Source organism: Arachis hypogaea, chromosome 7, assembly GCF_003086295.3.
Source record: "Arachis hypogaea cultivar Tifrunner chromosome 7, arahy.Tifrunner.gnm2.J5K5, whole genome shotgun sequence".
Lineage (NCBI taxonomy): Eukaryota > Viridiplantae > Streptophyta > Magnoliopsida > Fabales > Fabaceae > Arachis > Arachis hypogaea.
This window is the reverse complement of record NC_092042.1, coordinates 60,358,588-60,384,366: the sequence shown is the minus strand read 5'-3', so window position 1 is coordinate 60,384,366 and position 25,779 is coordinate 60,358,588. Positions and strand designations below refer to the sequence as shown.

At 37.4% G+C, this 25,779-nt stretch overlaps 2 protein-coding genes across 2 annotated transcripts; one reads left to right on the top strand and one right to left on the bottom strand.

The window, feature by feature from the left end:
* Nucleotides 1-16,319: 16,319 nt before the first annotated feature.
* On the bottom strand, nucleotides 16,320-18,814 carry LOC112703203 (14-3-3-like protein). Its single transcript, XM_025754547.2, has 4 exons — nucleotides 17,937-18,814; nucleotides 17,179-17,301; nucleotides 16,800-16,916; nucleotides 16,320-16,644 (listed from the first exon to the last, which is right to left on the bottom strand). The coding sequence occupies exons 1-4, from the start codon at nucleotides 18,423-18,425 to the stop codon at nucleotides 16,588-16,590; spliced, it is 786 nt and encodes a 261-aa protein (XP_025610332.1). The 5' UTR covers nucleotides 18,426-18,814; the 3' UTR covers nucleotides 16,320-16,587.
* Nucleotides 18,815-22,004: 3,190 nt separating this feature from the next.
* On the top strand, nucleotides 22,005-23,503 carry LOC140173151 (uncharacterized). Its single transcript, XM_072199506.1, has 3 exons — nucleotides 22,005-22,662; nucleotides 22,964-23,146; nucleotides 23,268-23,503. Exons 1-3 carry the CDS (start codon nucleotides 22,269-22,271, stop codon nucleotides 23,270-23,272), a joined length of 582 nt encoding a protein of 193 aa, XP_072055607.1. The 5' UTR covers nucleotides 22,005-22,268; the 3' UTR covers nucleotides 23,273-23,503.
* Nucleotides 23,504-25,779: the final 2,276 nt, after the last annotated feature.

The following is a 25,779-nucleotide window of genomic DNA, read 5'->3' as shown; positions in this document are numbered from 1 at the left end:
AACAGCTACACCTTGCTATGGTTAGATATGGAATTAGCCACAAAGTGGCAACTCCGTATCATCCACAGACAAATGGGCAAGCTGAGGTCTCTAACAGAGAGCTAAAAAGAATCCTGGAACGGACTGTGATAGCCCGAAGAAAGGATTGGGCAAAGAGCTTGGATGATGCTCTGTGGGCATACAGAACAGCATTCAAGACTCCTATAGGAACCTCCCCATACCAACTGGTGTATGGGAAGGCCTGTCATTTGCCTGTGGAACTGGAACATAAAGCCTACTGGGCAACCAGATTCCTAAACATGGATGCACAGTTAGCTGGTGAAAAAAGATTGCTCCAGCTAAATGAGCTAGAGGAGTTCAGACTCAATGCTTTTGAAAATGCAAAAATCTATAAGGAAAAGGCAAAGAAATGGCATGACAAGAAGTTGTCAACCAGAGTCTTTGAGCCAGGACAAAAAGTTCTGCTCTTCAACTCTAGGCTCAGACTGTTTCCAGGAAAACTCAAATCCCGTTGGAGGGGTCCGTATGTGATTACAGGAGTGTCACCATATGGATATGTTGAGTTTCAGGATATTGATTCTGACAAAAAGTTCATTGTTAATGGACAGAGAATCAAACATTATCTTGAAGGCAATTTTGAGCAGGAATGCTCAAAACTGAGACTTGCGTGATTCTCAGTGAAAGTCCAGCTAAAGACAGTAAAGAAGCGCTTGCTGGGAGGCAACCCAGTCATTAGGAGGTTATATGATTAGTTCTTACAGAGGCAAATATCAAAAATAAAGGAATTCACAGAGTTACAGAAGGATTCAGCTCAAAAAGCAGAGAAAATGAGCTTACTGGCGAAAAAACGCCAGTAAGGGGCATTTTGGGCGTTAAACGCCAGAATGGGTACCATTCTGGGCGTTTAACGCCAGGAATGGTGCCATTTTGGGCGTTAAACGCCAGAATGGGCACCATTCTGGGCGTTTAACGCCAGGTGTGCAGCATCCTGGGCGTTCAGAAAAACGCCCAGTGATAAAGGTTTTCTGGTGTTTAACGCCAGCCAGGGTACCTGGCTGGGCGTTAAACGCCCAAAAGGGGTGCCAATTGGGCGTTAAACGCCAGAATGAGTGCCATTCTGGGCGTTTAACGCCAGAAAGGTGGGGGGACCACATTTTTGTTTTCAATTCAAATTTTTTCAAACTTTCCTCTTTTTACCCATACTCTTCTACATAAATGCACTTCAACCTTTCATCATTCACTTTCAAATCTTCACAAATCAAAACCATTCTTCAAATCTATTTCAAATTAATCCCAAATTTTCTTCAAAAAAACTCACCCTTTTCTCAATTTCTTTCCATATCTTCTCAAATCTCCTTTCAAATCTCTCTTTTTTTTCGAAAAAACTCTCCCCCTCACCTTATAAATTCGTGTTTGGCTTCCTCTTTCCACCACACCATTCGAATTTCCTCTTCCTCTCTCTCTCTCTTCTCTTCTTTCTTCTCTTTTTGCTTGAGGACAAGCAAAACCTCTAAGTTTGGTGTGCTTTTCCGTGATCACTAAGCCAAGATTCATCAAGATCATGGCCCCTAAGGGAAAACAAACCAACTCAAGAGGAAAGAAAGAGACTAATCCAAAGAATCTTTGGAATCAAGAGAAGTTCTTAACCAAAGAACATGAAGACCATTATCACAAAATAATGGGTCTGAGGTCAGTGATCCCGGAAGTTAAATTTGATCTGAAAGAAGATGAATATCCGGAGATCCAAGAGCAAATTCGAAACAGAGGATGGGAAGTTCTGACCAATCCTGAAATAAAGGTTGGAAGGAACATGGTTCAGGAATTCTACTCTAATCTGTGGCTAACAGATAAGCAGAGAATGACTGGAACTGCTTACCATACCTACAGAACTATGGTCAGAGGGAAAGTTATGTACTTCCATCTGGACAAAATAAGAGAAATCTTCAAACTACCTCAACTGCAAGATGATCCTGACTCCTTCAATAGGAGGATGGTGAGAGTAGATAAAGGGTTGGATCAAGTTCTAGAGGACATATGCCTCCCTGGGACTAAGTGGATAACCAATTCAAAGGGTGTCCCAAACCAACTCAAGAGGGGAGACCTCAAGCCAATTGCAAGAGGGTGGCTAGACTTTATTGGGCGTTCCATATTGCCCACTAGCAACCGTTCTGAGGTCACCATCAAGAGAGCAGTGATGATTCATTGCATTATGCTTGGAAAAGAAGTGGAGGTCCATCATGTGATTGCTTGTGAGATCTACACAATTGCAAATAAGAATTCCACTGAAGCCAAATTGGCTTATCCAAGCCTGATCTCCTTGCTCTGTAAAGAGGCTGGGGTGAAGATGGGAGTAGATGAGTTCATACCCATTGAACACCCAATCACCAAGAAGTCAATGGAAGGACAAGTGCAAGACAACTCTATCAAGAGGAGGGCGCAGGAATTCCTCCCTGAATTCCCAAGAATTGACTACTGGACCAGCCTAGAAGCATCTATCTCCAAGCTGCAAGAGACTATGGAGCAACTGAAGGAAGAACAGCAGAATCAGAACTGCATGCTCTGCAAATTGCTGAAGGAACAAGAGAAGCAGGGGCGTGAACTCCAAGAATTGAAACGCCAAAAGTTCTCCTCTCAAGCTGAGGGAGCATCCACTTCTCAAAATCAAGGTTGTTGAGTCCTAACTCTGTGAAAACCTCTATCATTAGGAGCCTATGTTTGCGTTTTTTTTCCTTTGTTTTGTTTTTATTTTTCGTTTTTTCTGTTTCATTTTATATCTATTTTTTGAGTCTTGTTTTAATTCATAATTAATAAAATTGAAATTTTATGCCTTAAAGATATGAATGTCCTATGAATCCATCACCTCTCTTAAATGAAAAATGCTTTAATCACAAAAGAACAAGAAGTACAGGATTTCGAAATTTATTATTGAAACTAGTTAAATTAGTTTGATGTGGTGACAATACTTTTTGCTCTCTGAATGAATGCTTGAACAGTGCATATGTCTCTTGAATTTGTTGTTTTGAGAATGTTAAAAAATTGTTGGCTCTTGAAAGAAGGAAGAAAAAGAGAACTGTTATTGAGGATCTAAAAATCATTAGATTGATTCTTGAAGCAAGAAAAAGCAGTGAAAAAAAAAATTTCGAAAAAAAAAGAGAAGAAGAAAAGAAAAAAGAGAAAGAAAGAAATAAAAGTTTTGATCCAAGGCAACAAGAGTGTGCTTAAGAACCCTGGACACCTCTAATTGGGGACTTTAGCAAAGCTGAGTCACAATCTGAAAAGGTTCACCCAATTATGTGTCTGTGGCATGTATGTATCCGGTGGTAATACTGGAAGACAGAGTGCTTTGGGCCACAGCCAAGACTCATACACTAGCTATGTTCAAGAATCATTATGCTCAACTAAGAGAATCAATAACACTATCTGAGTTCTGAGTTCTTATAGATGCCAATCATTCTGAACTTCAAGGGATAGAGTGAGATGCCAAAACTGTTCGGAGGCAAAAAGCTACTAGTCCCGCTCATCTAATTGGAGCTATGTTTCCTTGATATTTTGGAGTCTATAGTATATTCTCTTCTTTTTATCCTATTTTGATTTTCAGTTGCTTGGGGACAAGCAACAATTTAAGTTTGGTGTTGTGATGAGTGGATAATTTGTATGCTTTTTGGCATTGTTTTTAGTATGTTTTTAGTGTAATCTAGTTAGTTTTTAGTATATTTTTATTAGTTTTTAGCTAAAATTCACTTTTCTGGACTTTACTATGAGTTTGTGTGTTTTTCTGTGATTTCAGGTATTTTCTGGCTGAAATTGAGGGTCCTGAGCAAAAATCTGATTCCGAGACCAAAAAGGACTGCAGATGCTGTTGGATTCTGACCTCCCTGCACTCGAAGTGGATTTTCTGGAGCTACAGAAGCCCAATTGGCGCGCTCTCAACGGCGTTGGAAAGTAGACATCCTGGGATTTCCAGCAATATATGATAGTCCATACTTTGCCCAAGATTTGATGGCCCAAACCGGCGTGGCAAAACAGCCTCAGAAATTCCAGCGTTAAACGCCGGAACTGGCATAAAACTTGGAGTTAAACGCCCAAACTGGCATGAAAGCTGGCGTTTAACTCCAGAAAAGGTCTCTACACGAAATTGCTTCATTGCTCAGCCCAAGCACACACCAAGTGGACCCAGAAGTGGATTTTTACGTCATTTACTCATTTCTGTACACCTTAGGCTACTAGTTTACTATTAATAGGCTACAAACAAAAGGAAACGAGTTATTAACCCAAAAACAAATTCGGACAATATGGAAGCAACTCGGACAACGCGACCTCAAGCACACAAACAGTAAAAGGAAAACCCCAAGACGCACAACGAGGTCCAGGGGCATCCTTTGGAGGCAATGACAGAGTAAAGTCTCAGAAAAAGCTACAAAGATAAAACTCTCTCCCAAACAAATAACATCCCGAGGAGAAAAGGCAAAAGTCAAAGAAAAGTCATCAACAAAAATAAAATCATCAATGGAGCAAACAAGTTATCAAAGGAGCAACCTTTTTCAAAATAGCAGTACGGAAATCAACAACAACAACGAAGCCCTAAAAAGAAGCCAAAACCAGGAAAATCACCCAAAGCATACATAAGGATGAAAGAAAGACCAGGAAACAGACGTCACAGCAATAAACCAAGCACAAAAACAAGAAAAAGGTTCAAGCTTTCCAACGTACAAAATCAGAGCGTCATCAAAGAAATCAAAAACAAAGTAGCAGAAATAAAACGGTGAAGAGAAAGCAAAACCAACCTGGAAAAAGGAAGAAAGCTTTGAAAGAAAAAAGCTAAAGAAGCAGAGCAGAGCAGCGAAGATCGACCGCGAAGCAAAAGCACTAGCAAATACCAAAGCGTCACAGAGAAAAAACGAGAATGCAGGATGAAAGCAGCGAAAAAAAGGGGAAGTTATAGGAAAAAGAAAACCGTCTCTTGGATACAAAATTCGAATAAAAGAACCAAGAGAAATGGGGCATTAAAAGCCAATTAATGAGGGTGTTAAACCCTTGCACGTTTCCAAAGCTAGAGCACTAAAGCGCGCTCTTCTAAAGAAACAGAAACGTTCCACATTCAAAAAGGAGCTCTACAAAGATAAAAGCGACAAAATGCTCGAGTTCAGTTTCTCCCGAGAAGGTTCGAAGTCCTAAAAACTAAAGACTTTACCTCCAAATAAAGACCGAGCTCGAGCAGGGCACTGTTCATACCCTGGGTCGAGCTGTCCGACCCGGGATATTCTACAGACAAAGTGACCGACCTCTTCATGTTAGGACGACCCGACCTCTTCTCAGAGAGTTCGGGCAAGTTAACAGGGAAGCCCAAAGAAGGGCCCTAAACAGAGGACCGCATACCAAAGCCCAAGGTAGTCCAAGCTTGTTGGGAGAAGGGCGGTTCCTTTGAAGATAAGATGATCTCACTCAAAAGATAAAGATAAGATAAGATAACTAACTTATCTTATCTAAGAAGGTCACTCTGCACTATTATAAATACACTGGAGCACCCAGGTATAACTCATACTCTGATTCTACTGAATACCTGCTTAATACCCTTGCTAACTTAAGTATCGGAGTCCCTTGCAGGTACCCCCACCCTCTGCGGATGAAGGAATCAGCACCGTCACCTAGTCCAACAAATCGGACACAATAGCTCCGATCATTACAGAAGATCTCATCTGAGATCGACCTTCAGTTTCAGGTAACCCTCGGAACAAATCCCGTAAAAGAACTTTTTTCTTTTGGTGGCTCGTTTGATTTTTTTGCGTTGTTTTGTTTGTTGATAAGCTAAGACTGTGAATTTGAAAGGTAGCTATCTTGATGGCCTTCTGGTGGTAATGACTTTCTTTTTTCTTTTTGGGATGTTGCTTTCTGAGAAAGGGTTTCTCTTTGTTCTTGCTACGAGTTTTGTTGGGAAGTTAGCCTTGTAGATTTTCCTGAATCTTTGTTCCCTGATTGCCTCCAAAGGATGCCCCAGGACCTATACCAAAAAAGGTCCAGGGGTCCTGGGGTTTCCTTTTGCTGTTTGTACTGTATTGGACTGTGCTGGCTGAGTTGTTTTGATTTCGTGCGAGATGTTTTTAGTAATCCAATCTCCTTTTCTTGTTTGTAGGACTAGTTGGCTATGTCTTCTCGCAAAAATATTGTAGAGACGTCCTCTAAGGTTCCTAAGGGTATGTCCGATTGGTTGGACTCCCTTGTTTTGATGTGTGTTTCTATGGTCAATGCTGAATTATGTGTGGAGCTTAGGAAACATCACCGTCTCTGTAAGAATAGAGATCAAGAGAAGAATTATGAGTTGGTGGCACCTGACTCCGAGGAGCAGGTTTGCTTCCCTGTCCTGACCCAGGGGGAGCGCCTTTTCTTTTATGCTTATGACTATTTCTTCAGCCAGTTGGACATCACCTTTCCCTTTACTTCGTTTGAGACCGACTTGTTGTGGTCGTGTAATGTAGCTCCGTCCCAGCTTCACCCAAACTCCTGGGGCTTTATTAAGATTTTTCAACTTCTTTGTCAAGAATTGAATGTTACCCCTTCTCAAACTCTTTTTCTTTATTTGTTTATTTTAACTAAACCCAGGATTTCTTCAAAAAAGAAAGCCTCGTGGGTTTCTTTTAGATATGCACAAGGACATAAGGTTTTTACCATGTATGACGAGTCCTTTAGGGACTTCAAGAATTATTTTTTCAAGGTTCGAGCTGTTGAGGGAGCTCGTCCCTTTTTTTTAGAAGCGAATGGTGAGCCATCCTTCCCTTTACATTGGCAGCAGAATGTAGTAGTATCCCGATATACGTGGGAAATACTTGATAAGATCAAATAGGCCTTTGTGACGGTTTTGGAGGATCTTTGGGGGGAACCTCCTCATCTGGATACCAAAAAATGTTTGGGAGACCCCTCCCTCGTCCGAGATGTATTGGGTATTACTTGATATATACTATTTCTTGTTTTTTCTTTTCTCCTTTTTTCCCAATCTGTAAAACTGTTGTTTTTCATTTTTCAAAAATGGTCAAGAATAATGATGCAATGAAGGCCTTCAAAAAGGCAAGAAAAGCTATTGCAGCTCAAAACACCTCGGCCTGGGTAGATGGGGAAGGGTCCTCTCAGGTCCCATTGAAGCCGTCTGTGCCGAGTTTTCCTGGCCCGAGGAGAATGATCCCTACTCCTCGGGTTCGTTTAGTGGATCCTCCACAGTCTTCCACTGTTGCTGTGGTTTCTTCTTTGGCCGTCCCTCCTCCTAAAAGACCTCGAACTGTTGAATCTTTCAATATGGATGCCCTTGATTTTGACCCCATTGGCTTTGTTGACCAGGAGATTGCTCCTTATGGTGCCCTCTCCATGGATGATGTTTCTCTCCTTCATCACTTAGATTTTATAACTCAAAGCAGCGTTAAGATGGCTCATATGGGAGCTGCCCTGTATCGAACTGCTCAAAATCTTCCTCTGCATGCTACCAAAGCCTTTATGGAGGAAGCTAAGTGAGAGTTTGATCGGATGAAGGGTTTGAAGGAGGAGCTCGAAGTGAAGGTGACTAAACTGGAGAAGGAGCTGGAGGGGGAAAAGGCCAGCTCTCTTGCCTTATCGGCTTCTGTGCGGTTGGCTGAGGACACGACATTGAAGCACAAAGCAGCTATGTCACGACCTACCCAGAAGTGATGCGTCTCAGGAGGGAGTTAGAGTCAGCCCGGGTTGATTATTCTGAGCTCCAGGGTCACCTTGTAGGTAGCGTAACTGCTGTTTATGAGAACCTGAAGGAGCAGGTTCGGGTTCTTGCCCCGGAGGTCGACCTTGTTTTGTTTAGTTTGGATAATATTGTGAAGGATGGCAAGATTGTCCCCAGTGATCCTGATGATGATGATGTTGTGCCTCCCTCTGAGCCTATCGCCAAAGCTTCTGTTGTGTCGACCTCTTCAGCTTCTGCTCATCCTGAATTAGATCCTGATTGCCAAATACTGAATCGGGATGACGGGACAGTAGACGCAGCGCCTCTCCAGACTCTCCCTCTTTCACCCTGTGCTGATGCTTCCGAGAAGCCTTCGGGTATTTAACTGATTTTGTAATTACTTGTGTAGATAGCCCGGCTTGTGGGCTTTTGAACTCTTTATTTTGCTGACTTTTGGCACCTTTTTAGTTGCTGGTTTAGCAACTTTATTTCCACAAACAAAGTAGTTTCCAGGCTTTTTGGGCTGAACTTGGTGGCCTCTGAAGCTGGCTATTATTATAACTTTGTGTTTTTATATCATGTCTGTCTGCGCTTGTGTTGGTATCTTCGTAGGCTTTGGGAGTGTTGGAACTTTGTCTGACATGATCGGCTTGATTCCTTTGCCTGATGCTGTTTTCAGCAATTCATTTTGTTTGAACTTTGTTCAGGTCTTTGTTAGGAATTATAATGCTGAGGTTGCCAATTTCTTCAGGTCGGTTTTTCGTCCGAGTTGTTGTTTGTAACCCTCTTTTTTGGACCTTATTTAGGTCTCTTTCAGGGGTTACTTATGTAGCTTTATATTTTGGGTCGACTTCACCAGGTCGGGTCCTCCTAAGTTATTTTGTAATCCTCTTTCTTGGACCTTGTTCAGATCTCTCTCTGGGATTACTTTTATAACTTGTTTTGTGGGAGTCCGACTTCATCATATCGGGCTCTTCTAAGTTATTTTTGTAATCCTCTTTTTTGGACCTTGTTCAGGTCTCTTTCAGGGACTACTTTTATAACTTGTTTTGTGGGAGTCCGACTTTATCATGTTGGGCTCTTCTAAGTTATTTTTGTAATCCTCTTTTTTGGACCTTGTTCAGGTCTCTTTCAGGGACTACTTTTATAACTTGTTTTATGGGAGTCCGACGTCATCATGTCGGGCTCTTCTAAGTTATTTTGTAATCCTCTTTCTTAGACCTTATTCAGATATCTTTCAGGGAGTGCTTTTATAACTTGTTTTGTGGGAGTCTGACTTCATCATGTCGGGCTCTTCCAAGTTATTTTGTAATCCTCTTTCTTGGACCTTATTTAGGTCTCTTTCAGGGACTACTTTTATAACTTGTTTTGTGGGAGTCCAACTTCATCATATCGGGCTCTTCTAAGTTATAGTAATCATCTTTTATAGGGTTGGCCAGACCTCTTTCCAGGGCTTTACTTATAACTTCGGTTTATGCGACTGGTCCGACTTCTTTTATGTTGGTCAACCTTTAAGTTATTTTATAGCAATCCATTTTATTAGGACCTCGTCAGGTCCTTTCTATGGATCACTTTCTATAACTTCTTGCATTATGCTGTTTTCATCTTTGTCGATTTTGTAGAGATTAGGTTTTAACCCTCATTTGGTCGACCTTTTAATGAATTTGATTTTCATTTTTGGTCTTTATCGTGATCGCGTAGTGAATTTGACTTTCACTTTCTATCGATCTGTAGTTTTATAATCGAACGATGAATGTTTCAGATTAATGCGGCTTGAGCATTTGTAGAAAACCTGAGCAGATTTTATTAAAAAAGAATGCAAATATATATGTGAGGGGTCAGTTCCCTAAGTCGGGTGATTTGTAGGTCTTGGCTTGGCGCCTCGTTAAAAAAACCCTTTCAGAAAAAAGAGTACGCCTTGTCCCAAGATCCTTTATCATCCCTAACTATAATACCTTCTTAGGTTGCAGGCGTGCCATGACCTAGGGAGCTCCCGCCCATCGGGTTCGGATAGTCTGTAGTAGCCCTTCCCGAGTACTTCTCAGTAGGATCCTTTCCAGTTTGCTGCCAGCTTTCCTTCTCCAGGTTGAGTTGTTCCGATGTCATTTCGGATTAGGATGAGGTCATTCTCAGCGAAAGCTTGTTGTATTGCCTTTTGATTATATCTGGAAGCCATTCATTGTTTTAATGCTTCTTCTCTAATCCGGGCTCCTTCTCAAACTTCTGGAAGTAGGTCGAGCTCTTCCCATTTGAAGTTGGGAGTTGGCTTCTTCGCTATAGTGGATCACTCTAGGTGACCTTTCTTCGATCTCTACTGGGATCATTGCCTCCATTCCATACGCTAATCGGAAGGGTGATTCCTTTGTGGGGGAGTCTGGCATTGTTCGATATGCCCATAAGACTTGTGGGAGCTCTTTGGCCCAGGCTCTTTTTGCATCCTGTAATCTCCGTTTCAACCCAGCCAGTATGACTTTGTTGGCAGCTTCGGCTTGTCTATTGGCTTGGGGATGTTCTACGGAAGTGAATTACTATTTTATATTCAAGTCGGCCACTAGCTGTCTGAAGCCTGTATCTGTGAACTGGGTACCGTTGTCTGTGGTGATAGAGTATGGAACCCCGAACCTTGTGACAATGTTCCTATATAGGAATTTTCGGCTTCTTTGAGCAGTGGCATTAGCTAGGGGTTCTGCCTCGATCCACTTTGTGAAATAGTCTATCCCCACTATGAGGAATTTGACTTGTCCCGATCTTTGAGGGAAGGGCCCGAGGAGGTCGAGTCCCCATTTTGCGAATGGCCAAGGTGAAGTTATGCTGATGAGTTCCTCTGGTGGGGCGATGTGAAAGTTGGCATGTTTCTGATATGTTGGACACGTCTTTACGAACTCTGTGGCTTCCTTTTGTAGAGTCGGCCAATAGAACCCTGCGCGAAGTATTTTTTTGGTAAGTGTGTGTGCTCCTAGGTGATTGCCACAAATGCCGCTGTGTACTTCTTCTAGGACTTCCTTTGCGTTAGAAGTCGGTACACATTTTAACAATGGTATTGAAATCCCTCTTTTGTATAGCGTATTGTTTATGATAGTGTAGTATTATGCCTCCCTTTTCAACCTCTTTGCCTCTTTTTCTTTTGTGGGGAGTGCTTCTATTTTGAGGTAGTTAATTATGGGATTCATCCATCCTTGATCCTGACCTGTTATGGTCTGGACTTTTTTTCTTCTTAGATTGATGAATTTTGTAGAATTTCTTGGATGAGGCTTCTATTGTTGCCCCCTGGTTTGGTGCTGGCTAGTTTTGAGAGTGTGTCAGCTCGGGCATTCTGTTCTCGGGGTATGTGACGGATCTCATATTCTCCGAGTTGTCCGAGATGTTTCCTAGTTTTGTCCAAGTACTTTTTCATAGTGGGATCTTTGGCTTGATAGCTTCCTTCTATTTGCGAAGTGACTATCTGTGAGTCACTAAAGATGATGAGCTTTTGAGCTCCAACTTCCCTGGCCAGCTTCAAACCAGCTAGCAGTGCCTCGTATTCCGCTTGGTTGTTTGAGGGTAGGAAAACCAAATTTGAGGGAGAGTTCGATTTGGGTTCCTTGGTCGCTTTCAACTATCACACCCGCACCGCTTCCAGTTTTATTTGAGGACCCGTTGACGTAGAGATTCCATTTTGTGGGGATTTCCAATGTATATGTAAATTCTGTAATGAAATCGGCCGGGTATTGTGATTTGATGGCTGTCCGCGCTTCGTATTTAAGATCGAATTCGGACAACTTGACTGCCCATTGCAAGATTTTGCCCGCCAGGTCTGTTTTTTGTAAGATCCCTTTTATGGGCTGGTTGGTCCGGACCCTGATGGTGTGGGCTTGGAAGTATAGACGGAGTCATCGAGATGTTAGTATGAGAGCGTAGGCAAACTTCTCTATTTTTTGGTAGTTCAGCTCGGCTCCCTTTAGCGCTTTACTGATAAAGTATATGGGTTGCTGCCCATTGTCGTCTTCTCGGACTAGTGCTGAGGCTACTGCCCGACTTCCTACTGCGAGGTACAATATGAGTGGTTCTCCTTCCCGCGGTCGAGTTAGGATAGGTGGCTATCCCAGGAATCTTTTGAAATCTTGGAAGGCCTGCTCGCACTCCGTTGTCCATTCAAACTTCTTTCCCTTCCTTAGAGTAGCGTATAAGGGAAGAGATCTTACTGCCGATCCGGCTAGAAATCTGGACAAGGCAGCCAACCTCCCGTTGAGTTGTTGTACCTCTTTGACACAAGTTGGACTCTTCATGTCGAGTATAGCCCGGCATTTATCCGGGTTTGCCTTGATTCCTTTCTGTGTGAGCATAAAGCCCAAGAATTTGCCAACTTCCACTGCAAAGGTGCATTTTGCGGGATTGAGTCGCATGCCATGTTGTCTTATAGTGTCGAATACTTGGGTTAGGTTGGACAATAGAATCTCTTCATTTTGTGTCTTTATGAGCATATCATCCACGTAAACTTCCATGATTTTTCCGATATGATTCGAGAAGACCTTATTCACTAATCTCTGATAAGTAGCTCCCTCATTTTTAAGACCGAAAGGCATGACGATGTAGCAGTAGTTTGCTTTTGGGGTTAAGAATGAAGTTTTTTCTTGGTCGGGTGGATACATTGGGATTTGATTGTATCCTGAGTATGCGTCCATAAACAAGAGGTATTTATATCCAGAGGAGGCATCAACCAGTGCGTCGATACTTGGGAGTGGATAAGGATCTTTTAGGCAGGCTTTATTGAGATCAGTGTAGTCGGTGCACATTCGCCACTTCCCATTTGATTTTTTCACCAAGACGACGTTAGCCAGCCATAGTGGGTATTTGACTTCTCTTATGAATTCTGCCTCTAGTAGAGCTTGTACCTGCTCTTCCACAGCTTGAGAGCGTTCTGGTCCGAGCTTCCTACGCCTCTGTTGCACTGGCCGAGATCCTGGGTAGACTGCTAGCTTATGGCACATTAACTTGGGGTCGATGCTTGGCATGTCTGCGGCCTTCCATGCAAAGAGGTCAACTTTATCTTGTAAAAACTGTATGAGTGATTCCTTTATGTCTCCATGTAGAATTGTGCCGATACTGGTCGTTTGGTCCAGGGTATCCCCAATCTGGACTTTCTCTATTCTGCCTTCAGGTTGTGGGCGGAGTTCTTCCCGCCTCTGAACTCCATCGAGCTCGATTGTGTGAAATTCTTTTCCTCTGCTTCTGAGGTCTAAACTTTCGTTGTAACAGTGGCGTGCCATCTTCTGATCTGCTTTTATTGTAGCTATCCCTTCTGGAGTTGGGAATTTCATGCATAGATGTGGAGTTGAGACTATTGCACCAAGCTGATTTAATGTGGTTTGGTCTATTAAAGCGTTATAGGCTGAACCTACGTTGACCACTATGTAATCTATTTTGAGTGTTCTTGATTGGTCTCCTTTTCCAAATGTTGTGTGCAATGAGATGTATCCTAGTGGTTGAATCGGGGTATCTCCTAGTCCGAACAGGCTGTTCAGATACGCGCTGAGTTCCTTTTCTTCCAAACCGAGCTTGTCGAAGGTAGTTTTGAACAAGATGTCGGCGGAGCTCCCCTAGTCTATCAGTGTGCGGTGGAGGTTTGCATTTGCCAGTATAACCGTGATGACCATGGGATCATCGTGTCCTGAGATTACCCCGGATGCATCTTCTTTAGTGAAGGCAATCGGGGGGATGTCGGGCGCTTCCCCCTTCCCCTCGACATGATATACTTCCTTAAGATATTTTTTGCGAGATGATTTGAAGACTCCTCCTCCTACAAATCCGCCGTGTATCATGTGGACGTGTCTTTCTGTGTACGAGGTGACTTCTCGGTTCATCCAACATCTTCTTCCCTTCTTCTTTTTCTTTGCTCATCATCCTGGGTGGCTAGAAACCGATCTAGCTTTCCCTCTCTTACTAGCTTTTCGATGACATTTTTCAAGTCAAAACATTCATTGGTGGAATGCCCGCGGATGCGATGGTATTCACAATATTCAGCTCGATTTTCTCCTCCTTTTTTGCTTTTGAGTGATCGAGCTGGGGGTATTCTTTCAGTGTTGCATACTTCTCTGTAGACATCCGCGAGAGACACCCGAAGGGGGGTGTAATGTGATATTTTTTTATTTTTTCTCCATGCCGATCTTCTTTCTTTTTGGATTCTTTGTCTTTATCCCGGGAGGTGAATTCGGATTTCGAGGTCTCTCATAGTCGAGAATTTTCTTGCATGTTGATGTATTTTTCTACTCGTTCTTGTATTTCGTTTAGAGATGTGCAGTATTTTTTCGATATAGATTGGCTAAAAGGTCCCTCTCACAAGACATTGATGAGGCCCATAATGGTAGCCTCTGTTGGTAGGTTCTGTATGTCTAAGTATGTTTTGTTGAATCTTTTCATGTAGTTGCGGAGTGTTTCTCGTTCTCCTTGCTTGATTCCCAATAGACTTGGAGCGTGCTTAGCCTTGTCTTTTTGGATGGAGAATCTGGCCAAAAACTTTTTGGCCAAGTCGTCAAAACTCGAGATGGACCTAGGCGGTAGATTGTCGAACCATCTAATTGCCGTCTTTGTTAAGGTAGTCAGAAAGACTTTGCAACGGACTGCATCTGAGGCGTCGGTGAGGTACATTCTACTTCTGAAATTGCTGAGATGATGGTCGAGATCTGTAGTGCTGTCATACAGAGTCATATCTGGGAGTTTAAAGTCTTTAGGGATTTTGGTCTTCATGATCTCTTTGGTAAATGGATCTTGTTCTTTGCGGGAGCTGTCCTCATGAGGGGATCGGTTGGCTTTGGTTTTGAGATCGGCTTCGAGTTTTAGGAGTTTATCCTCTAATTCCCGGCGTCGCCTTATTTCCTTTTGTAGGTCTTTTTCTGCCTCTCGTTGACGTAGGGTGTCTTCCTCAAGTTGTTTTAAACGATCTTGAAGCATCTCCATGGCTCCCGCGCTTGAATTCTTTTTGTTGTTAAGTTGAGGAGTATCCTTTGGGGTAGTGTCCGTGTTTCTGTGCGGCGTTCTATCCTCTAGATCTGAATTGTGATCGTTGTCATGGTCGTCCGCATTAATGTTGGGATGACTTCCAGGTCCCCAATGACGCCAATGTTCCGAGGGTTACCTGAAACTGTAGGTCGATCTCGGACAAGATCTTCTGTGCTGATCGGAACGGTTGTGTCCGACTTGTTGGACTTGGAGGTGGTGCTGATTCCTGCGTCACCGGAGGGTGGTGGTACCTGCAAGGGACTCTGATGCTTAAGTTAGCAAGGGTATTAAGCAGGTTTTTAGTAGAATCAGAGTATGAGTTATACCTGAGTGCTCCAGTGTATTTATAATGGTGTAGAGTGACCTTCTTAGATAAGATAAGTTAGTTATCTTATCTTATCTTTATCTTTTGAGTGGGGTCATCTTATCTTCAAGGGAACCGCCTTTATCTCTATAGGCTTGGGCTGCCCTTGGGTTCGGGTCGTGTTCCTCTGTTTGGACCCTTTATTGGGCTTCCTGGTAGTTGGGCCAAGCTCTTTGAGAAGAGGTCGGATTGTCCTGACCTAAAGAGGTCGGTCGCTTTGTCGGTAGAACACCCTGGGTCGGATAGCTCGACCCAGGGTATGAACAGGGTATATCCTATTCTACTTGCACTCCTAATATATTATATAATATATATGTAGAAGTTATGTATGTAGTAAAAAAAAGTGAATGTTAAAACCACAATCTTCCTCTTAAAAAAATTTGAAATAACCACTAAGTTAATTGCTGATCATATTATTTGTAATTTTATGTTAAATTTCTTTAAGATTTTATTATTTTTAATTTTAATTTGAATTTAGTTTTTTATTTTTTATTTTATTTATATGTATGAAATTTGAAATGGTTGAATTTTATATTTGCTTATTTTTTTTATTTTTCTACGGATAGGATCAGATAGAGTAGCGTTTAGAACTTTAGGATGAGGGTAGGATTAGGGTTGAAAAATTCTCAACCTATAAATAGAATAGAGTAGAATTTAAAAAAAAATTTTTATTCCGCAGATAGGGTTAGGATAGAATTCAAATCCTACCCCTATCCTACCAATTGCCAATCCTAGTTGCAATTCTCTTTCTCTACACTATAATATATTACTCCTCCTACACATTAAACTCCTCTTGGGTATTGTATATGTGTTTTTCCTCTACACATTTCAATACTCTTCATGTATAGCATTTCAATGCTCGTGAGGGTTTTTATCTCATTCTCATTTTTACATTCAGAATTTATTCTAGTTCACTATAATTCACTTGGATTGTTCGGTCTCTTTTATAATTATGTAAGCCATTATTAAATGTTTTCTTTATAAATTTACTTACTCTTAATTTCTATTCTGAATCTCTTTTTTGTTGCTAATCTATTTTTTTGAAATTATATTGAAATAGAAATAAATAAGATCGATTATAATCCAATCTAAAATATTACCATTTTAATTAATGTACGTTTGATTTGGATTAAATTGGATAACCTCTTTTAATTGGATTTGTTTAGATGTGAACATTCCTAGTAAAAAACTTTTTTCTTTTAATCTTACCGAAATACAATACGAAAGAAACAAAGATATCATCATAGAGCATAATTTATACCTACGAAATTTTATTAAAGTTAAACATTCTCTGGCATCATCTTTACGAAGAAATAGCTTCTCAATAATCCAATCCAATTATATGTTATAGAAGTTCTAGTGTCACTCATAAAATAGGTGACTCAAAAACATGAATATAATAAAAATCTAAATGAGACTAATTTTACCCATAATTCATAACAACAACCATGAAGGCATAATATATATCTCAAGAATATATTGATTGCAATAAACATCTTCTCCCTTTTGAAACTTTATAGTAGAGGAATTCAACAACTAATTAGCAACAAGATATAGCAACAAGATATATCTATTGTTGTTCTTCACTTTTTGGTGCTGCTTCTTTAATTTCATCTGCACCTTCATCCTGAAACCAAACCCACATATAAACCAAAATCAATACATATAGATTAAACAGAAGAATAATATTAATAACTTAGATTTTCTCTAAGACAATTGTACATACTAGAATATACAAATGACACGGTAAAAAAAAAACAAAACAAAACAAAAAGGCCATACCTGCGTGTCAGAAGTCCAAAGGGTAAGGTTATCACGAAGAAGTTGCATGATCAAAGTGCTATCTTTGTATGATTCCTCTCCCAATGTATCCAGCTCAGCAATTGCCTTGTCAAAAGCCTAATGAATAAATATTTGAAGAACGAAATTACTTGTAAGTAAACAATGTACTATCCATAAACTAATAGATGCACCAATAAACTTATTAACAAAAGTAATTAAGACTATGATTTTAATGGGTTTTCTAAAGATGAATTTATTGTTATTTTCAAAAGCACAAAACAAGGATTAATTCATGTAGAGAACCTAGCAATTCATGTAGAGAACCTAAAAAGGAAAAAAAGTTCATTGAAAGAATTAACATAGCTGCCCCAAAACGAACCTGTTTAGCAAGGCTACAAGCTTTGTCAGGAGAATTAAGAATCTCATAGTAAAAGACAGAGAAGTTCAAAGCAAGACCCAGCCTGATTGGATGGGTTGGAGGCAACTCCTCATTCGCAATATCCTGGAGCCAAAGTTAAAACAAGAAGTCAAAAATAAATAAACCACAAAATCACACATCTATTTTCCATTGTAAAAGCTTAGAAGGATGACAATTCTAATAAAAGCAAATAACGCTATAAGTCAGTGTCTATGAAAGTTTTAGTCAAATATTTTAGTCTTCGATAAATTTTAATGGCTAAATCATTTTCCAAATTTTATTATATTTAAAAAAAATAATTTTTTCATCAAATTATTCATCTATCTATAAAAAAATTAATAAGAGAATTTTTAAAAATTTATAGGTATTATTATGTTTTTATGAAATAATAATAAAAAATAATTTATTTAAGTTTTACAAAAATTTAACGTAAAAATTAATTTTTCAAATAAAATAAAATATTAAATATTAATTAATGATTAAAATTTGTTAAATTGATCAGAGATATTTGAAAGTTTATAAAAGTATTATGTCTTTATTAAATAATAATATAAAATAATTTATGTAATTTTTAATCAAAAATTAATATAAAAACTGTTTTAGTTAATAAAATAAAATATTTAAAACTAATGTAATAATTAAAATTTGTTAAAAATGAAATGATCCTACTAAATATTCAATGAGGAGTGATTTTTGTTCTAAAAGCAAGTAAACTGAACCTGAGCGGATTGGTAGGCGGCAAGGGTGCTCTCCGCAGCCTCCTTGCGGTCTGCACCAGACTTGAACTCCGCAAGGTATCGATGGTAGTCACCTTTCATCTTAAAATAAAAGACCTTGGAATCGCTGGTGGTTGCTGAAGGCACAAGGCGAGAGTCCAAAAGCTTGAGAATGCCATCACAGATGCTGGCCAGCTCAGACTCTATCTTGGAGCGGTATTCCTTAATGGTAGCCACATGTTCTGTGTTCCCTTTGCTCTCCTCCTTCTGCTCAATGGAGGAGATAATGCGCCACGACGCGCGTCGAGCGCCGATCACATTCTTGTATGCGACGGAGAGAAGGTTCCGCTCCTCCACCGACAACTCCTCGCCGTCGGTGGCGGCAGCTGACACCTTCTCCATGTACTCCACCATCTCCTCGTAGCGCTCAGCTTGCTCTGCTAGCTTTGCCATGTATACGAACTCCTCTCGTGGAGTGGGAGCACTTGCCATTGTTGCTCTGAAGAGATCTTGGTCCCTGGCTTGTAGAGAAAGAAAGAAAGAAAAGCGAATGGGAATTGAGAAATTAAATAGTAGCTTTTGCCTTTTATATGCTATTATTGTTGTTATGATGCGTTTTTTTATGGGGGAACCCGTAGGTATTGGGTTGTTGCTTATTCTATTTGTGATGGTGTTACCGATGAATGTTGCGGGTTTAGGGAGAATTTCACAAGTGGTGGAAAGAGGTTATTTTTGGAGCTGGAATAATCCTCACTTTTAGAACTTCTCCTGTACAAAAATAGGCATCATCGTTCTTGTTAATTAGTTGTGTTTCAGTGTTATCAGTTTCTATTTTTTAACATTTTCGCTTCGACAATCAAGACCAGTTTGTTTTTACCACCGTTCGGGATTATGCTCCTTCCTATCGAATTTTAAACTCTCAAAAGCCGATTTAAATCATGACCATAATTTTGGGAACAAAAATAAATTTCTACTAAACAAAGTTGTGTAAAGATATTGGAACAAATTTTAAGAGAAAAATAGGGATTAAAAATTTTATGTTCGACGATAATTACTAAGTGTTGAAATAATTTTTATTAGAATGATTTTTTATGTTTACTAATTGCCAACTTAGGAAAATTACTCTAAAAGATTACTAGAGATATTTAATTATTAAAAAAAAATTTTAATATGAAATTGATTAAATGAGATTATTTTTTTAATATTAAAATTTTTTAAAAAGACAAATATATTTTTAAATTATTTTTTTATTTAGTTCTTTCCTATAAATATATATTTTTTAATTACTTATTTTTATTAGTACACTACTTTTACTTATAACAAAAATTTATTATTGTAAACTACTAATTTATCATTAGTAAATAATTTCAATGTTCAACTGCATTCTAAATAGTAAAAAATTATTATTTTTTAATTTATTTATGAATAATATATATTAATTATAATTATAAATTAAATTATTTTACATTAAATGACTTATATAATAGTAATTTTATTTATTATTATAAATATTACGTTAAATAAGTTTTTATTTTTTTTATTTATTAAATCATTAATAAATAATTCTTTTATTTATTAGATTAATTTTTTATTTATTAGATTAATAGTCTTGTTAATATTCTTTAATAATGATATTGAAAATAGGTATTAAAAAGAAGAGAGCTTGTGGTCCGACCGAACTCAAGTATATTCATACTATGGAGGCACAGAGTTAACATGGTACAACGGCAAACTAATAGACCCAATAAGCACAAAGGTTTAATTGTTTAGTCATTTCTTGGATATACTTGCACGAAATTTTAATTGGTCATGTTATTATATACTAATTGGCAAACTGTGGCAAGTGAGACTAAAACTTCAATGTTGAATTATGCAAAAGTGAGTAGATCATTCTTTATTTTAAATTGTTTAGTGTTAGGCTTAGCATGGTAAAATAATCTAATTCTTTATTTTTTCTAGTCTAAATATAATATTCCCAGTGGTGCTGAGCATTGGATGATAGATACTATTGGAGAGTCATGGAAGCTGATAGTTATCAGTGGCTAAGAGAAGGGAGGTTGAATCTTGGTCTCCTTTTAATTTTGCTTTCAACCTTGAATTTAGTTGAGATACAATGAGCTAAAAACTAGAGAGACTGTGGTATTATCTCTTGACGTGGTAGGAGCCAAAATTGAGTAATGTTCAAGGAGAGTAATAAAGAAGAGTTGCAGGACAGTAGAATCAAGAGATACTTCTGTTTTGTCTCCTTTAATGTAGAACCAGAAATAGAGAAGAGAAAGGATAATAACACATAGATGTATCCTGGTTCAGCTACTCAGTGCAATGTAGCCTACGTCCAGTCTCCATCACAATAGTGACAAAATTTCACTATCTTTCAACAAATTACAAGCACCAATTCTCTCTAGGATTCTAACTAAACCTATCTAGGACAAGTCCAGTTTCTAATCCAAACTAGACTTGACTAGGAACTCACCTTAACTTTTCAACAGCAAAGTGCTAACCCAACTTGCAAGGAAATTCCCTCAATATCATGACAACAAAATATAAACACTTACAAAAAACTTTCTGAAATAACTATGACTTTTTCTCCAAGTCTAACTCTGCCTTTTTTCCACTCAATGACTTTTTCTTACAAACCTCATTAATTTGGCTTTTACCATTGAAATACAGTAAGACTAAACTGAGAAAAAGAGATACTCAATGAAATCCATGAAGGAGAAGAATAAACAATTCGGTGAGCTATAGGAACCCAAATATTGTGCTCTCACTCCTTGTTTCAATCCTTGGCCGTTCATCCCTTTAATAGAGGAACGAAGCTTCCTAATAGGCTTTAAGCTTACTTCAGCACCTTATTTGACTTCTTTTCCAAAATTAGATGTCGTAGCAGCGTTCACACAAAACCAAAAAATTGCTTATTATAGATAGATTTACAGACATATTTAGTCTCTTTGACTAATGGATTTTTTATTATCGACAAAATCACCGACGGATTTTGTTCCTCTGTAAAAGTCTCGTAAAAAATTACTTACCGACAGATTTTTTCATCGAAAATTTACCGACAGATTTTTCCCTTCGATAATTTACCGACAGATTCTTTTTCATTGCCGATAGAATTTTCCTCGGTAATAGTCCCCCTTTGCCCAAAAAACCGTCAAATTGTTTGACAGATTTTCTGTAGATAATTTACCGATAGGTTTTTTTCAATTACTGATAGATTTTCCTTCGGTAGTCGTCACTTCAATTTTGCTTGAATCGTCCAATTTTCTGTCAGATTTTCCGTCAGTAATTAGAACCTAGAAAAGCATTTTCAACTCTGAATACAGACGAAAAATTCGTCTGTAAATCCATCAGTAAGGTAAAATAACATTTTTTTTAGATTTTTTCATTGCAAAATAAACCTGATTTCATACAAAATAAATGTAAATTTAAACAAGTTCATCGTATTATCAAAATAAAAGAAAAGTACTATAAATAAACAAGTCAGTGTAATTCAAAACATAAACAAAGTATATTGATACATCAACTATAATAATAAGTAACAACCATACATCAATAAAGTGTATTGATACATCAACTATAATTCAAAATATAATCACAGTGTATTGTTCAACCATACTAAATTTATCATGTATTCAAAACATAAACTTTAGTGTATTCTAATACATACCATGTATCAACAATTTTACTGGTCTTTCTTTGATTTTGGTCCACAATAAATAATCGTGCCAATCCAGAATCTGACAGCTTAGAATTCATCTCTTCGTCTAAGAGAATATTGCTTGGTTTTAGGTCTCGGTGTATAATATGTGTCTATGTTATGTATATATAAAAAATAAGTCATTAAATCAGTTATTAGTATAAAAATATATTAAAATATAAAATATATATTAAAAATAATAAATTAACAAAATATATAGTTATATACAAATACTTATAAGAAGTTGCTTTTTTTTTTTGAAAATAGTATTTTTGGAAAAAAAATCCAATATAATTCTTGTCTATTTATGAAGGACAAAACGCTCCTTGTAAACAAAAGAGATATTTTGGCCATTAACTTTATTATTTTAAGATAATAGGACTCATGTGTCAATAAATTTATTAAATAGTAACAAAAATTAATTGTATGAGAATTTTATTTGTAATTTGTGGGGATTATAATCCCCCATAAATTATTAATAAATTTATTTTTAAAATTTTTTTTCATTGGTACTAATTAAGTGGAAAGAGACCATTATTAAAAATAATGTAAAATAAAGTAATTGCAGTAGAGAATATTTGTACTAGTGATGATGATATTAGTAGGAAATATTTTTCTTTAATTTGCAGGCAGGAAAGATGACAACCCCTTCATCAAATAGCAGAAAAATGGGAAGCATTGTAAAATGGTTTCATCAGAAGCAGAAGGGTGGAAGTGGTAACAACATGAGTGTAAGGAAGAAAGACAAGGCCCGGCTGGAATCGTGTCGAGTCCATTCTGCTGTGTGTATTGCAGGGCTGGCTTCAGCCTTGGCTGCTGTGGCTGCAGCGCAACAGAACTCTAACAATGGCTCGTCTAATTCGAAGCTGAGCCTAGCCCTGGCTTCAGCCATGGAGCTGGTTGCGTCGCATTGCGTTGAAATGGCTGAAGCGGCTGGAGCTGATCATGGCCGTCTGGCTTCTGCTGTGAAGTCTGCTGTTGATATTCAAACCCATGGAGATCTCATCACACTAACCGCCGCTGCTGCAACAGGTCATTTCTCACCTTCTGCATTAATTAGACAAAACGACACAATCAACTATTTATTTTGACTAGTTTTGTCCAACTAATTCAATTTTAATAGATATTAAATTAGTTTCTCTATTTCATTATTAGAGAAAGGTAATTACATTCTTAGATACTTCTAGAGTTTTTTTTTTTAATAGAAGAAAAAAAACTTATGTTTCATCAGTTAAATAATTTTCAACTTTTTTGGATGAATTATGAACAATATCAGTGATTATTATCAGTTAATTGATTTACATTTGTTTTTACTTTTTCCCTTGGAAATCAGCTTTGAGAGGAGAAGCAGCACTAAGGGCAAGATTACCAAAAGAAACAACGAGGAATGCATCAATAAGTCCCTATGATAAGCGAGTGCCACAATCTCATTCTCATTGGTTTGCACCTTTTGACGACCAAATGTTGGAACATCATCCACCGTGTGTGGGAGAATTGTTGCAACTCACACGAAAAGGTAAAATTGGAAACCCATTTTCCATCATTATATTCCATTTTTCCAATTATTATTTATTACTTTTTTAAATGTGAGGCACACATGCATGTATGATAAATATAAGGCGAATTCTCTGGTGTAGAATGACTGGCGCCTTCTACATGTGTAGAAATGCGGTGGCAGATTTAAAATTTGACAACTGTCCCTAGAGATAGACAAGTTCTGGTAGCTGGCAGGAAGCGCAGAAGCTGTCCCTAGAGATTTAAAATTTGTCACGTGTGCTCTGTTATGAGGAGATTAGGTTAGCAGAAAATTGTAATTAATATCACTGATTTTATTGAGTTAAGAACGGGCTTGACTTTGTTGGCCTTTTTTTCCTTTTACGTTTCCTAGATATAGATAAAGGGCCTTAGACAAAAAAAAGCCTCCATTGCCATGATAGTGGACATTAACACAAAAAGAAAGTTATACACCCAAAAGAAAAAATTACACAAAAGAAAACTTATAGAACGTGACAAAAAGAAAAGTTGCAGTATTGAAAATAATATGCACTTCCACCATTTAATTTGGATTGTTAGTCACCTCGTATGGTATACACTTGATTTATGGAAAATAAAAAAAAAGAGAAAAAGATAGATAAGTGGATAAAAAAATAGGATTTATTAATTTTAAAAAATATGTAATTTTAATTTTAATAAGAGATTGTTATATAATACATTTTGGTTATTAATTAATAATATAATATAATTATATTTTAATTTTAATTTTAATTTAATTTCAAAATATAATTAGAATGGGAGAGCATTTTCCAAAAGATTCTGGTTTAAGTGATTTAGAATGAGGATGGATCATAAAATATATAGTATGATGCCCAAAAATAAAACCAACAGTCATAGACTAGTATGCACACCACTTGGTTATGAACTTAATTTAGAAAGATATGTTTATAATTCTATATAAGAAGCAGTGTTTAATGCATTACTAGACTTGTCAATTATTAATGTTTTCGCTCATTCTAATTATGATAATTGTGAATCATTCCAAAGGTAAAGCTCTCGAATAAACCAAATACATGCCAAAATAAAGCGAATCATCCAAAGGAAAAAACGTTATGTTGATGGCCTGTAGCTTGTAACTTTATAATCTGAGTTAGACGAATTTGACTTTTTTACGTTAGCAGAGTCAATGGAATTGAGTTGAATCGATTTAAATAGGAATGTTGTGTTAACCAAAAATCGAATGGAGCATCGGCGAATTAGATAAACTCAGGAAAAATAGACTCAGACATGTTCGATTTACACGATTCCTAGTTGTAAAAACCGAACTGAATCGGCCGGCTCGACTAGAAAACCGGTGAAGCAGACCTTAGTCCAGTTCGGTTACTCGTTGTACTGTTTAAGAAATTCTTACCGGTCGGATGGAACTGGTCGAAAGTGGTCTGCTTGAAAAATTGTTTAAAATGTCTCCACCGGGTCTCGAACCAAGAACCGTGGAGCAAAAACAATATCCAGTTGCCATTCAGCCATTGCACTTCCAAGTACTTTATTTGAGAAGTACTAATTATATAGTATAGATAGATATCTAATTTAATCTGTTATATTTATTTTTGAAGTTAATTATATTTTAATTATAAACCAATATTAATGTAAATTTAAATTTCAGTAAAAATTTATTAATTTACTTGATATATTTTATTGCTAGTATTGTGATTAAGGTAATTTGTGTTGATATTAACGTTAAAATCTACTCACATAGTGATATAATAGTTGGATGCTAGGTTTTGTGAATTCATTATTTTTTTATTGTGTCAAAATAAAATACTATTGTAGTATTATTGAAAAATTATATGATTTTTTGTATTAGTTATTTTTAGAAGTTGAGAAATGATTCTTCGTAAAATGTTAGTGAAGATATTTATTTCGAATTTTTATTTTAAGTTTTTAACAATTTTATATTTTATATTTACGTGAGACCGGTTTTATCAATTTGACGAGTGATTTATAGGTTGAACCAATAAACCAGTAAACCAGTAGGTTGACCGATTCGATGACCGGTTCGGTTCTGACAATTATGACACGAGTCAACAATAAAATGAAAGTAGCCAAATCGATTTATAGAGATGGTGGCTTTAGTAAATCGAATACAACGTTGTCGACTTAATATGCACGTAGCCATAAATCTTGAAAAAAAATTTACATTATAACAAAATTATAATATAAAAATTAAAACCCTTGCCAGACAAGGTAAGTAAGAAATTATAAGTAAAAAATTGTATACTACAACTCTTTTCATAGTAAGAAAATTGATAATAACTATGTATATTATGTTATGTATTATTTATAATTTAATAAATTTATATTAATTTGTATTATAAACAATATATTTAAAAATTATGAAGTTTGATATTTAATTATAATTTAATAAATGGATATTAATTTTTATTATGAAAAGAGTACCAACAAATATAAATAGAATTATGTTAAGTCAAAGTTAAAATTAAAGTATTAAAAATTAATTTTAATTATGTTATATTAGTAACTATTAAATATAGTTATGTTATATTAATAAATATATAAATAATATATAACCGTTATGTAGTTAACCAAGTAAATGAGGATGTAGGAGTTATTTTGTAGTGTCAATGGTAATTTATA

What these genes read in the sequence shown, in the direction of transcription:
- LOC140173151 (XM_072199506.1), top strand. Translation starts at nt 22,269, where the DNA reads ATGACAACCCCTTCATCAAATAGCAGAAAAATGGGAAGCATTGTAAAA. An exon ending in AACCGCCGCTGCTGCAACAG is followed by an intron (nt 22,663 to 22,963) that starts GTCATTTCTCAC and finishes CTTGGAAATCAG; the next exon opens with CTTTGAGAGGAGAAGCAGCA.
- LOC112703203 (XM_025754547.2), bottom strand. Translation starts at nt 18,425, where the DNA reads ATGGCAAGTGCTCCCACTCCACGAGAGGAGTTCGTATACATGGCAAAG. An exon ending in CTTGTAGCCTTGCTAAACAG is followed by an intron (nt 16,917 to 17,178) that starts GTTCGTTTTGGG and finishes TTTATTCATTAG; the next exon opens with GCTTTTGACAAGGCAATTGC. An exon ending in TTTGGACTTCTGACACGCAG is followed by an intron (nt 16,645 to 16,799) that starts GTATGGCCTTTT and finishes GTTTGGTTTCAG; the next exon opens with GATGAAGGTGCAGATGAAAT.